Raw genomic sequence first — 13,589 nt, 5'->3', positions numbered from 1 at the left:
TTTATTTGAGCCATAAATGAGATTAAGTTGCGTAACTTTGGGCAGTTAATTTGGTCTAGTGCATGATGTAGCGTATTGTCCAGCTATGTTGCCAAGTAAGGATTTCCTTTATTATAGTGTGTTCCTTCCTGGTCAGTGGTCCTAAATTCGTTGCACTTGACATTCATTCCTGTCAGAAAGTTCTACAGGCCTTGAGCAAAACTGATGAATCTTAGAGGTGCTGTCGTCCTAGAACAGGTTCCCCTCACCAGCAGTCTTTTACAGACTAAACTGGGCCTTGTAGAGGTGAACAAGGTGATGAAGAGGTCTGTAAAGGTGATGGGCAAATGTTCAGTATGTAAACATTATTATATGGGAGCATATTTGGGTCTTAGCTATGGCTTTTCATATAGTTTTTTCTTCTCAGACTGCCCCCTCAAACGTGTTCCCAAAATAGGCTTACTTTCAAAGTTGACAGAGAGACAAAAGCTACCAGACTGAGAGGAGTGGGCGTGAGGCTCTTACAGGCTGTGAGTTTCACCAGAAGTCCATGTGTTGTATTCCAAGTGTCTCTGACACATGAGGGTTGTTTCGAGGCTCTGTTACGGAGAATGGAAACAAGTCAACACGGGTAACAGTGGGTTTGTTTCACCAGAAGCATCTGTAAAGCGATGTGGAGCTGGCGTGCCGTGCTATTTAAAGATGGGCTAATTAGCCCTTTTCATGGTGATGTCAGACGAAGCATTGCTGGGTATCCTCCGGCATGTCCAGCCGCCAAATACTACAGAAGAAGAAGAAGAAGTATTCATGGGTTTCATCAGGTCCCTTTCCACAGGTGTATACAATCAAGCACCATGCAGTCTGCATTGATAATCAAGGTGCTTGATTGTATACACCTGTGGAAAGGGACCTGATGAAACCCATGAATACTTCTTCTTCTTCTGTAGTATTTGGCGGCTGGACATGCCGGAGGATACCCAGCAACGCTTCGTCTGACATCACGTGAAAAGGGTTAATTGGGTGGCATGTCGTAGCGCTGTCCAGTGTGCGATATAAGAAGGGAAATACTCCTTACAGGCTCTGCAGGCGCACTGCCAGGCTTCAGGGCTAAGAGCGTGGCCACCCACTCACTTACTTATATAGTGGCGTGCCACTCAGTGCGTGTGTGCGTGTGCATGGGTGTGTGTGTATGTGAGTGGTGTGTGTGTGTGTGTGTGGCCCAAGGTCCAAGGTCTTGCTGTGTCATTCAGGCTCTTGGCAACAAGTACTGACTTACTGTAACTGCTAAATACCCTTCCCCCTGCCACACACACATTTGTTCATCAGAGTATCCGTATAGTAACGCCATGCCCTTATCAAGTTGTTTGGATACAAATTGCCCACTGTAAACTAGGTTAGTTTGTGTAGAAATTCATTGCCTTGTTAAAAGGCTTAATCTACAGTAACCATCCCACCTGTGAAACGTTGCTGCCCCAGTAGGAGGAGAAGTAAATATCAGATGACTGTTGTTGATATTGATCATATCAATAGTCTGCTGTATTTCCATACCATATACCAGATGCATAATCTAGCACATTCCACAATGTATTTTCCCCCTTATGTAACTGCTCCCTCGTGGAGAGCAGAAAACAAATAGCACACTGTTGTCTAGCTAAAGCTGGTTCTCACGAGTCATTAGACCACTAGCATACCCCCTCAATGTGCAGACATCATATGCGCCAGTCGAGGGTTAAATGGCACCTCATGGTGAGATGCACCCTTTGGTGCCAGCCTGCCCTTAAGCAGGAGCAGGCCATCAGAACAGATGTGTTTTTATCTGTGTGATGTGTTTGATTTAAATGCTTGCCTTTTAATCATTCAAGTTCAAATAAACATTTATGAAGGGCATCATTGACTTTCTATTTGCTTATAAAATGAATTACCCCAAAGCCATCCAGTAGTCCTAAATCTCAGGGCAGTAGTTGGAGCTTGTGATGTTGTAATGTGTAATGAGCCACTATTAAACTGTTTCATGGAAGGAAGGTTAAACAGTTACTGTATGTCCTCTTGCTCAGTAAAGCTGGACTGCCTCTATTCTTTCTGTTCTTTCTTTCTTTCTTTCTTTCTTTCTTTCTATTCTTTCTGGTGGATCAAGCCCTACCAATCCATGTATTGCACCACTTTTACCAATATAACCTAGCCTGGCTAACGCCTCCCACTTCTCAAATGAGACGTGGTCTGGCAACCAGACGTTCATTTTCTCGTATTTGAAAAAATGCCCAGATCCGTTCATTGGGCGCCACGGATGTCTATCAAATGCGCATAGCTCACCCAACTCGTTCGTATGCAACGCTAAGGGCTGCCGTAAATCCTTTGGCGTCGAATGTAGACGCAAGAGGGCAACGGAAACTTCTCAGATGTTCTCTGATTGGTTCGCCAACATCAGGCGAACATTAGGGCGTTAGTTTCCAGACTGGCTTAGCAGCGGGATTGAAATCACCGCGCAAGGCAGTATGGGAAAACCCAGGCTAAATATAACCATAAATAATAAAGTTAATTAAGCTTTAATATGATGGGGATGGGTTTTTTGTTTAATTCACTGCCTCTGTTTACACAGTGCTACTTTGTGCTTTAATTTATTCTTCATTCAGCTCTCTATATTTTAGAGCTTTTGGGCTGAAATAAGGGTATTTGGTGACCTAATAATCAATCCTTATTTACTAGCTAGCAAAATAACCCTAGGTCACTGTATGTATACTCTAGCAAGAATAATCATCGATCAATATGATAATCATATTGTGCCATAATGGTAGAATAGTTTTGTGTAACCACCGTATAAAACTCTGTGTGAAAGGAGGATGGAGGCAGGTGGATATTGATCCTGCACTGAGCACAGTCTCCTCCTTGCTCCACAGAGGATTGACCTTCATCTCACCCGGTTGACACCAGATCTCTGTTGTAATGTGCCAATAAAAGATCTCTCAGTTCATAGTTAGGAATGTCACTTTGCTCAAAGCACTGCTGCTCAGCTTGCTGTAACCACAGTTATCACCCTCCAGACCCATGTCCTGAGTGCATGAAGGCAACGTGCTTTTCTTTTGGCGCCGGGTAAACCCTCCCTGCCTTCCATCCCTGTTACCACGCAACCCAGTCTTTCAGTGGCGGAGCCAAAGACTTGTGCTGGCTTTTGTGGGCTTTAGCTTTGTGAAACTCGGGCCTTTGTGAGTCTCTGCGGGTTGGCAGAGTGTCAGAGAGAGAGAGAGAGAGAGCGGAGTTTTGTCCCAGTTGAAATGGTTGTGTGCTGGCAGACTTGACCACCTGAGGTCAAAGAGTCTGCAGTCAGAAGGGTAGTGTTGTGTTTTATTGTTCCCGTCTAATGATGAAATTGCTCTGAACATTAGGAGAAGAAAGGGATTATGAAATTATTAGAATTATTATGTAAACGATGTTCTTAGTTATTCGTATGACCATCATGTTCTCTCAACAGCCTAGTCTGGCAGGAAATGTAATTATATGCTGTATATGCTCTCTGTCAAATGAGATTTCAGGGCGGATGCGCTCTGTGTTAACAGGATGTGCCTGTGTCATAGGTCTGTTGTTTTGTTTGGTGACCCTTGAGATGGTCAAGCCTTTAAATCATCCACATATCCTCCCCCGCCCTAGGCCACTCTGGAATATGAGATGTGTCATAACTGTGTGCACTGTGATGTCCAGATCAGAGCTCCGATTCCCTGACCTGAGCTGAGAACGAACCTGCTGCAGCATCTTACGGCACATTCAACCTTTGCGCACGTGTGTGGAAACAGTACTGCATGTTCAGCATGGCTGAGGACCTTCTGTGTTCTGTGACTGACTAGCTGTCCACCCTCACTACAGCTGTAGTGACATTCATACTGTAAATCTCTCCAAAGCTCTTGTGTACACAACTCAGTTGTGAAGCCGCAGAGTGGTCAGGGGTCACATAATTCCATAAGCGTGGTGGTGACTTCATGGTCATAGAAAACTGCAGCGGTAAACACATGGCCTTTATGTCCCTGACATCTCCTGTGTCAAATGCTGCCCTACGCCACAGCGTCAACAGCTCTGTGATGTTGTGGTCACTCTGTGATGTTGTGGTCACTCTGCGGTGTGGACATATGGTGTGACAGCCATGTCTGCCTACTGTGTCCTCACAGCCCTCCGTGTCTGGAGTCGATGTGTGCATGGCACCATCACATACAAGGCCTGGTGTTCACTGTGCCGGGTTTGGTGTTCAGAGTGAAACAAAGCATTCACAGTAAAGTGCAGGTCTCGGTGGCTTTGAATGGAGCCTTTGTTCCGCCGTGTTGGAGCAAATCTCACGCAGTAATTTTCCCCAGAGTCTTTAGTCCTTAAGCAACTGGAGGATTTATATCCCCTCCGCCTGCATCACTAGGGGTTCAGCTGGGACACTCTGGCTGCGAGTCGCACTCTGTTGTTGAGATTCCAGGCCGACTTACAGTACACGGCTCCACCCCTCATTTCCTCAAAACACCCCGTTCTTAGTTGTTTAACAGAGCAGCTCATAGCCACTGATGCCAGTCTGGGTTTTTTGCGGATACTGTTACTTCCTGTCATCGACCACATTTGCCCGAATTTGATGCAGAGCCAGCGGATCGTGTCGACTGGAGATTATTGGCTGCGGTGGAACCGCCCGGTGCTATTGGATATTGTGAACAGTGGCAAGAGGTTTCATGCTAGTGGTTGGGCATCACTCCGTCACCTGGGCAGAGCCTGGGTCATTGATGTGCTGATGTGTGCCCACCATGGAGGGCACTAGCATGCACCTGGAGCTGCTGTACGAGGGATTTGCTGAAAGGATTAAGTGTCACAAGAGCAACCTCAACATCAGTAAGTCTGAACCTCATCCCACTGTTGTGGCTCATTTGTTTAGGTTTGACTGAAGCACTTGCCTTAATCAATTATGTGTGTCTAGACGACACAACCCTGTGTTTGTGTCTGGTTTTGAGAGATAATTTGGGGTTAGGTTTTTGTTTTAGTCTACAAAGGAGTTCTTTCCTATTTTTCTGTGATGGATAAAAGATGAAAACTCTAAAATGTGTCTTCTCGATCCAAGTACTTTATCAACTGTTATTGGTAAGATCAGATAAGATTTCTCTCCAGCTAGCTGTGAATTTGCAGTGTTTCTAAAGACAGCCTGACATGTGAGCTTATTTACTTCAATGGTACATGTGACTACGCAACATATGCAACATGTGATCACATCACCATGGGTGTTTTCGTGGTTAAAGATAGTTCACTCACTTGTGTGTTTGGTGTATTAACGCACAGGCTCGCTCTCTCTCTCTCTTTCTCTCTCTCTCTTTCTCTCTCTCTCTCTCTTTACACACACATACACACACACACACCTACACACTAAATGACTGCAAGGTCTGGCCTGCCCTATCTGTGACAGTGACACAGATACACATGCGTGCACACCCACCCGGCGGCGGTGTCCAGAATATCCATGTGTGCTGATGGGATGTGCAGTGACAGGAGAGTGGCCGGCCCTGGCTCATTACTCTGCCTCATTCGATTGCAATTACACCAGGGCAGGGGGTCCACCAGCACGGCTCCACAGCAGGCCTCAGGAAAGGAGTGGGGGTGGGGGGCAGGCTACAGACACCACCACCCGCTCCACCCCTGCCTGGGCCTGGGCCTGCGCCTTCCCTCCCCTCACCCATGTGACGGCCAGGCCCTCTGTCCCTAATAGGTTTATATGCATTCTTCAGCATGAGGGGTTAGTGAGGGGACACCTAAGCTACTTAAGGCTGAAGACCTATAGTGCAAAAAGACAACCTTTGCCCTCCATACAAACCGGGGGACTGACGCAACTGGTTGTTGTTGTTGTCGTCACTGGGAGCGGTGGTGTCGCCATGGCCTCAGTTTCAGTTCCATAGCAGGCTGTGGGAGTGTGCGTGTGATTAGCAGAAGGAGGCTGGAGTCTGTGCTGGTGGTGGTGGTGGTGGTGGGGGTGGGAGCCCCCACTCCTCTCCCTCTGTCAGCAGGCAGCTGTCGTGTGACTGGCGTGGATCACATGGCTCCCTGACCTGATTTGATGACACAGATCGCCGGCTGTTTGGGGTTACCTGGAGACAGTGGCTGTTAGTGACCTCGAGTACTGAAGGGTCATCATATGAGCACCAGGCAGGGAATAGGGAAGGCCTCAGCAGGCCAGCCAGCACGTGTTGCACTGACCACAGAGGCAACTCCAGACAGACCATTGTAGACATCAAACTGGAGATGTCTGCAGAATGTAGTAGAGCTATCTGACCACTGGTCAAAATGGAGGAAGAACAAGGTTTTATATTCATTGCACAATTAAATCCTTAGTCCTTATAGACTCTGCTATATCAACAAGTATGTTTGTTTCCTTGTATATTTTGACATGGTGTGTATGTTGGTCTTATTCACGGCACTGAACACTATTAGGACAGTTTAAAAACTGTGGTTGGTGATGTGTATGATTAAACAGTTAATCAGGTTAAAAGCCCCCTGTCCAACACTAGGCCTGAAGTCTGTGCAAGCTGCCTGCCTGCCTGCCTGCCTGCCTACCTGCCTAACTTCATATGAAGGCACACATTTATTGTGTTGGAATTGGGTGATGGTGCTTTTTGAAAGCTCTGTTTTGGGAGTAGTTTAAGCCCTTAGGCTAGGTTATTCTTTGGACTTGAAGATAAATGTGAGTCCTGTAAATAAACTGCAGTGCACTGCTTTTGATTCTACACAAGACACAGGTGAGCGGTGCAAGGCTTGTGTGTGTGCAAGGGCTGTGTGTGTTTGGGTGTGTGTGGTCAGTTCCGAGTGTAATATGAGGCCTAGATAATTTAGCTGATAATTGGAAACTTCAGCCCTCTGCTTTAGTCGTGCCTTAGTGTGTGTATGTGTCACAGGCCTGATGCACGAGGCTGATGGGCCAGGGCTGGGGAACCTTTATGGCCATTAAAAACAAATGTTGGTTTTTAGGGCCATGCTAAAATGTTGACACAGCTCAACACACACTTTGGAACAATTCTACTCAGACTGATGCGAGCAGTTCTGCGGTAGCAACTTTATGCATGCTTAACCTCCCTTGCAACTCGTTGAGTTTCACTTGTGTTCACACACTAAACTTTTTCATCACAGCAAGCGCTTCTCCACACAAAAGGTACACTTGGCTTTGCTCACATCAACACTAGAGTAATCCTCTATCCGTTTCTCTTCAAACACTCGACCCTCCGCATCCAACGTTTCTCTTATTTACAGTCACCATGTTGGCTACCTGTTAGCGATGTCACCCTTGCATGTGTGTGAGAAGTAGCATGTTCTCTGTGATGTGTTCATGCGACCGTGACCTGGGCAAACATACAGTACTAGGAAGTGAAAATGCTTATTGAATATTTTTTGAGCCATTTCCTTTAGTTCCATGCAAAAAAATATTGCTGATCTGCTATTTTATTTTAATGTTTCTTAACGTTTTATTTTCTTGATTTCTTTTGTTGTATTAGCCAATTTGCTTTAGGGGCTGGATCTAACTTCCTTATGGGCTGTACAGTACTGTATGTAGTCCATTGGCCAGAGCAATGAAACATTGATGGAGAAACTCGCCATACTAGTGGTAGCATAGTGTTTAAGACGTTTGGCTAGCATGCAGTAGCTGGAAAAATTGTGGATTCAATTTCTGGCTCCAGGAACACTATAGTCCCTTGTAATAGAATTGACATACGTAAGTCAATTTGGATGAAAAGGGCCTGATCAATGAATAAATGTTAATGTACTATGTCCAGGAGTCTATTCATAGCTTTCAGGTAGTGTGTGTGTGTGTGTGTGTCTGTGCGTGTGTGTGTCTGTGCGTGTGTGCGTGTGTGCGTGTGTGCATGTGTGTGTGTGTGTGTGTGACGAGGGGGGGCCCTGACAAGGTAAATTTTTGATGAGGGCTAACAGGTGGAAATGAAATGAGCTTGTCTGAGGTTGCATTAATCTCCTGCTGCCCCTCTGTGAGTGTGCATCTAATTAGCAGAGAGATGGGACGAGCAGCCCCTGTAAATGATCCAGCAGCACCGGTGCTCTGGAGCCTGTCAACAGTCAGCCAGGACCCAGCAGGGCAAATACTGTGGGCTAACACTGTGTGTGTTCAAGAGTATCTCACACGGTTCTGTACAGTCATTGCCTTCTCTCAGTGTTGGTGTGCTGATAGCCGGGCACTCAGTGTGAGAGCTAGCTGAATCCTCCCCTCTGCTGCTGTTGGCTGACGGCTCATTCTCACATGCTGGCCTTGTGTGTGGACTGCGGTGGCTCCGAGGGCGAAGGCATTAAAAGGGCCATCTCGGGTGACTGGGCACCGGGGCAGCACATGGGCTTGATTGGATGAGTAGTGAGAGCTGCTCACTCCAGCTGACGTGAGTGTGGACAAGAGCCATGGCTTCAGGTCTGAGGCAGCACCAGAGTGATGCTGAATGGGCCTGAGATATGGAGCAGCCGTCTGCAAACTGACAAGCACTAATTCTACTGTTCCCCGACACTCCATTAGCTCTAGTAAGTGTTTGCAGAAAGCTACAATGCTAGTGCTTGGCAATAAATCCTACTGATTATGTGACATGAAAATGCCTCCGCCATGTCATGTTGTGTAACGCACATAAAAGGGGCTGTGAAAATCCTCATGAAACCAAAGACACAGGGAGCACTGGCAGACCTTTCAAACCTGCCAGAGTGCTCTTTATAAAGACATCAGTCTCCAAGGATGCACAGGTCTTGGCACTGTGCCTACTACCGTACCTCGTCAAAGATCCAGGCCCTTTGTAACGTTGAAAGTTCACGTTCCCCTTCACTCCCAGGGCTGTCAGTGATCACACTCCTCAGGAATCTCCCTTAGAGTGACGCTATTGATGTGTCAGTTCCCCATGCAGCTGGCATTCTGTTGAATTAACCTCTCCTGCACCTCCTACACCCAACAGTTGATCTTGATTATGCAGCTAAGTGACGAGGCCTTGTAATATATGCGTCGTGTAGTCATTACATGTCCGAAAAGCGAATGGCACTGTGGCTGCATGATGAGCAGATAGTGGACGTTGTGGACGTGCTGCAGGGGTGCCTGGGCGGAGGTCGAGTGGCCCGTGTGGACGATGGCTCGCTTTTCCTCCACCGGCCTTTGTGTGCGTTTGATTGGGTGCTGACGCCAGGCCTCCATTATTAATAGCCCTCAGAGGAAGCAACAAAAGGGCGCTGAGAAATCCCTGGGCCTCCTCTGGCCGTGAGCGCCGGGGGCCCGCGGCCGGGATCACCCGACACCCAGAGTGATGTCGGAGCCAGCGAGCCGCGGCCGCCGGCCGTTTGATAAAGTGAGGAGGCGCGCGGCGGCGGAGAACACCGCCGAGACAATTACCCACGTTTATCCATCTGTCCAGGGGAGACTGATCATCGCCCCCCCTGAGCTGCTGCCTCCGCCGCCGCTGGAGGTCTCTGGGCTGCCAAGCATGAACAGCTCTCCCTGCCCTGAACCGTCTACGGTGTAAAAATGCTGTGAAATGATTACTGTCATATTTTAAAGCAGTGAAGGCCAGGTGAATAGCCTTTGCAAGGCCCTCGCTGAGAATACCTAATATGATGCATTGAGTTTTTGTAAGAGGAGAGATGAAGACATTGTGAAGGGCTTTTTTTGTGCCGGGCTGACGTGCTGTGCTGTGCTGTGCTGTGTGCCCACAGAGGAGGAGCTGAGGAAGCTGCGAGAGGAGACCAATGTGGACGTGCTGAAGCAGGAGCTGGAGAAGGAACGGGGCAAGCGGCAGGACCTCGAGCAGAGGATGACCGAAGTGCTCAAGACCAGGTGAGCCCTGAGCTCGCAGCTGAGCATAGCCTTCTCCCACTGTGTCTCTCTATCTCTGTCTCTATCTCTATCTCTCTCTATCTATCTCTATCTCTTTCTCACTCTCACTCTCTCCCCTACACATTCTCAAACACAGTCTCTCTTCTCTCTCTCTGTCTCTCTCTCTTTCACACACACATGCTCTCAAACACATTTTCTTTCTCTCTCACTTACTTTCTCTCACACACACACATACACATTCACACTCAAACACATTCTCTCTTCACTCTCTATCTGTCTCTCTCTCTCTCTCTCACTCACTCACTCACACACACACACACACACACTCAAACCCATTCTTTCTCTCTCTGACTGGCTGGCTTTAGAGGTTGTCTTGTGTGTGATAGTTGTCCACTGAAAGCGCCTCCTGTGTTCTGACCCGCACCACGCAGTAGGCCAGCCGCAGTGGGCTGCCCTTCAGAGGGTGACCCGCGAGCGAGCGAGCGCGCGCTGGGTTATAAATAACCCGCCCGCACGGCGCGGCCCTGCTGTCACACGCTGGGAGTTTCTCAAGGAAGCCAGTGCGCAAGTGTGCCATCCGCCCGTCCCCCCCCACTCCCCTGCAGACGCCATCCCTCTGTGGGCTCTGCAGCAGATGCACAGATGGAGAACCAGAGCTGGACACTCACATATACCATACACACAGGGCACTGTGCACACCTACCAGCTCACAGCCCTACTCACTGGGGCTCTAATGCAGAGATGGCCTCCATCTAGTCATTATAGGAACATGTCCGTCTGACTGTCTGTCTGTGTTTGTGACAGCCTAAACAATATAGAATGCCTCTGTTTGGGGTTTGCTTGCAGCAACACGTCAACCCACACGGCAGGTAGCCTATGCAGTGGCTCAAAACAGCATCAGAAACAATTTGTGCTAAACTAACACTTTGAATAGTCCAAGCTATTTTGGACAGACTTTGAATAAATAAGCAACTGTTCTGACTGCAAGGTCTCCAACTTCAAACGAGTGATAATTGTCCCGAATTTAAAGACGTTTGAAGTTTCAGAATGCTACACATGAAAAGCATGACCAGCTAGACAACGAGTGGCAGACAGAGCGTGATGTCCCTTAAAGGCTACCAGAGGCTGTTTTTTAGTCACATTGTTGTACTTGTACATTTCATTAGATGATTCATCATTCCACAAAATGGTTTGTCTTCTCCATCGTCAAGCTATTCAGTTGGCTAAACACATAGCCTTAACTCAAAGTTATCCAGTGGAGTATAAGCTGTAAGGCTTATGTCATTTTTATTTGAATGCACATTTATTAAAATGTGTTATAATATAATAATAATATATATTGTATATTGAATGCGTAGCTGTCATGAATGCGTAACTATCATCTAATTTTTAAAGCAGGCCTATCTGCAGACATGTAATTGGGAGGTTTTCTATGGGAATAGCATGTTTGAACGGCCACTGTGCTAGTCAGCGGTAATGTCAGACTAACAGCACAGTCCTTGTGTGTTTTATGTGCTGTATGTGTTTGTGTTGTGTTGCCAGACTGATTTAAATGTGAAGACCATAACGTTCTCTTATTGTGTCTCTGCATTAGCAACACGGCTAGTCCTTGTTGGTTAGCGTGTGTTGTTTATTAGTCAGTGTTGATGCTGTGGGATGAGCCGTACTCATCAGGGGGCACTGTGTGGTGTCCTGTTGCTTTGCTGGAGCTCCACTGCCAGGAAATCATGTTACTGTAATGTGACTGATAGTTGAATCTGGGCAGCGCCTCCAGGGATCATGTTGATGCAGGAATTTCACTGCTGCCGCTGCCGACTCCCATTAACTGTTTAGTGTTTGTGAAGCCGGCTGTATGTCAAAGCTGTCCAACAGATTTCTTTCAGATGTTGATCTGGCATAGTGTCTCAGACTGATTGTGTTGTCTTTGACCAGGTTGGAAGATTCGCCTCCTCAGCCTCCACGTAGGCAGCAGTCACCCTCCACCAGCGAAACAACAGGTAACGAGTGCAAGAGTGGAGTCCCTCCAATGTACCACTGAAATACCACAAAAAACACAACTGAATTCTGAATAGGTGTTGACTTCATGAATGAGTTGAAGTCAGTCAGCTTTCCTCTAGTCTAGAGAGCTAGCTTATTTGTGTGGGTGGTTAATTCTCTGTTCCGGGAGAATGACAAAATGTCCTGGTTTCGATAGATCCTCTGGTTCAAAAGGAACAAGATTGTGCTGATATGTGTCTTATTGCCCAAAATATACGGAGGGTTCTTTTTCTAGCCAAAGTTGCCAGCCCAGTGAAGCTGTTATTTTAGGCCTTCAACTCCGTTTGTGGAGCACCTTAACTAGGCCAGTTGGCCCCTTTGTGTTTAGAGTCGTGAGCTTCCTCTCTGAATGTGGAACGTTGATGCCTCTGTCCTCTGACTTTGAGAGGAGAGGCAAAGAGGAGAGGAACAGCAGACAGATGAAGTTAGGGAGCTTAGCTGCATCGAGTACACCTCTGTAAACAGAATAGTGTCAATAATTTAAGGTTATATGCCTCTCACTGTCATCTCTAAAACCTAACCAACATTTTAATCATCTTCATCTTTCAGAGAAACAGAAAGAGACCGTCTGCACAAGAATGCAGAGGTGGCTGTATGACCGGTTTGGTGTCTACATCGAGGACTTTCGCTTTCAGCCTGAGGAGACAACCGTGGAGGCCGAAGAACCACTAAGTGCTAAAAGGTGAGATAATGGGTTTGGAAATGGCTATGTGCAAAGTCCCGTTCACTGGTTCATGTCGATGGCTGCACTAATACTACTGAAATATATGGATCCACTACAACTGTAGTCAGTGTAGCATGATTCAATCACAATGCCTCACATTTGACCTCTAGAGGACAGGCAACTTCTGAATGGAGATACTGCTGCAGGAGTGATGGTGACTGCTGACCTCTTGTGGCTGTTAGGTGCTACTACACTGCAGGTGTTTTCTTCCGAGGTCACCTTGTTTAGCTGCTGTCTTAGCCCTTGAGGTTGAGTGACTCATAGCTTGATTGACAGGACAGGCCTTCTACGCCTCAGTATCCCTAGCTGCCGCCATGTCAGATTAGTATAATCATCTTTTCATTGGTAATCCTGCGTGATGACCTCATCATTGTTTCTTTTCCAGGTTAACAGAAAATATGAGGCGCCTCAGTAAGTATTACTACTATATAAAGCTAGCGCTACTTTCATATATTCTTACTATTCATAGTGCTATCCTATACATGTTCACATATGATATTAAAAAATATTAGAAAATATGGTGAGTATAATCAATGATACCAAGACCAAAACCCTTATAGTTTGTATGTTTTGTGTAATTGGTTCTGAATATCAATGTGCTGTGTGTCTTGTTTTCTCCAGAACGAGGTGCAAGACCTGTCACAAATTTTATGAAGAACCTCTCCGCCTTATCCAACTGGCATTCTGTCTACACATCAGCGATTGCCTTCATTGTGAGTACTACCTCTATTAAGAAATTACCTCCATGAAGACTGAAGTAGATGAAGTTGAAGTAGATGATTCAGCTCACAAATTTGGTTGAGAGGTTTGTGATGCATAAAGTTTTCATGTAAAATGTCTAGACATTGGGGAAGCGTTGCTTCTGCAGTTCTGAAATGAAATAACTTTATTTTCCTCCATCTCTCCCAGATCTACATGAATGCTGCATGGCATGGCTGGGCCATTCCCATGTTTCTGTTTTTAGCCATTCTGAGGTTGTCCTTGAATTACCTCATCGCAAGGTAAAACACAAAACACTGCTACACAAAGACCATTGTAGCACTATAT

General features: G+C 46.7%; 1 protein-coding gene across 2 annotated transcripts in view; it reads left to right on the top strand.

Moving 5' to 3' along the window:
- Positions 1-13,589, top strand: part of gramd4a (GRAM domain containing 4a) — a 32,354-nt gene that overhangs the window by 10,742 nt on the left and 8,023 nt on the right. The window contains exons 1-7 of one of the 2 annotated variants that reach the window (XM_062518105.1): positions 4,487-4,827; positions 9,661-9,781; positions 11,714-11,778; positions 12,368-12,500; positions 12,928-12,953; positions 13,164-13,255; positions 13,452-13,543. In XM_062518105.1, coding sequence (XP_062374089.1) covers positions 4,743-4,827; positions 9,661-9,781; positions 11,714-11,778; positions 12,368-12,500; positions 12,928-12,953; positions 13,164-13,255; positions 13,452-13,543 — 614 coding nt within the window. In that variant the 5' untranslated portion in view covers positions 4,487-4,742. Of the gene's footprint in view, positions 1-4,486; positions 4,828-9,660; positions 9,782-11,713; positions 11,779-12,367; positions 12,501-12,927; positions 12,954-13,163; positions 13,256-13,451; positions 13,544-13,589 lie in introns of those variants that run through there. The other variant, XM_062518104.1, reaches the window with a different exon arrangement.

This window comes from Sardina pilchardus, chromosome 17 (assembly GCF_963854185.1).
Source record: "Sardina pilchardus chromosome 17, fSarPil1.1, whole genome shotgun sequence".
Taxonomy (NCBI): domain Eukaryota; kingdom Metazoa; phylum Chordata; class Actinopteri; order Clupeiformes; family Clupeidae; genus Sardina; species Sardina pilchardus.
This window is presented reverse-complemented; position numbering and strand designations above follow the sequence as displayed.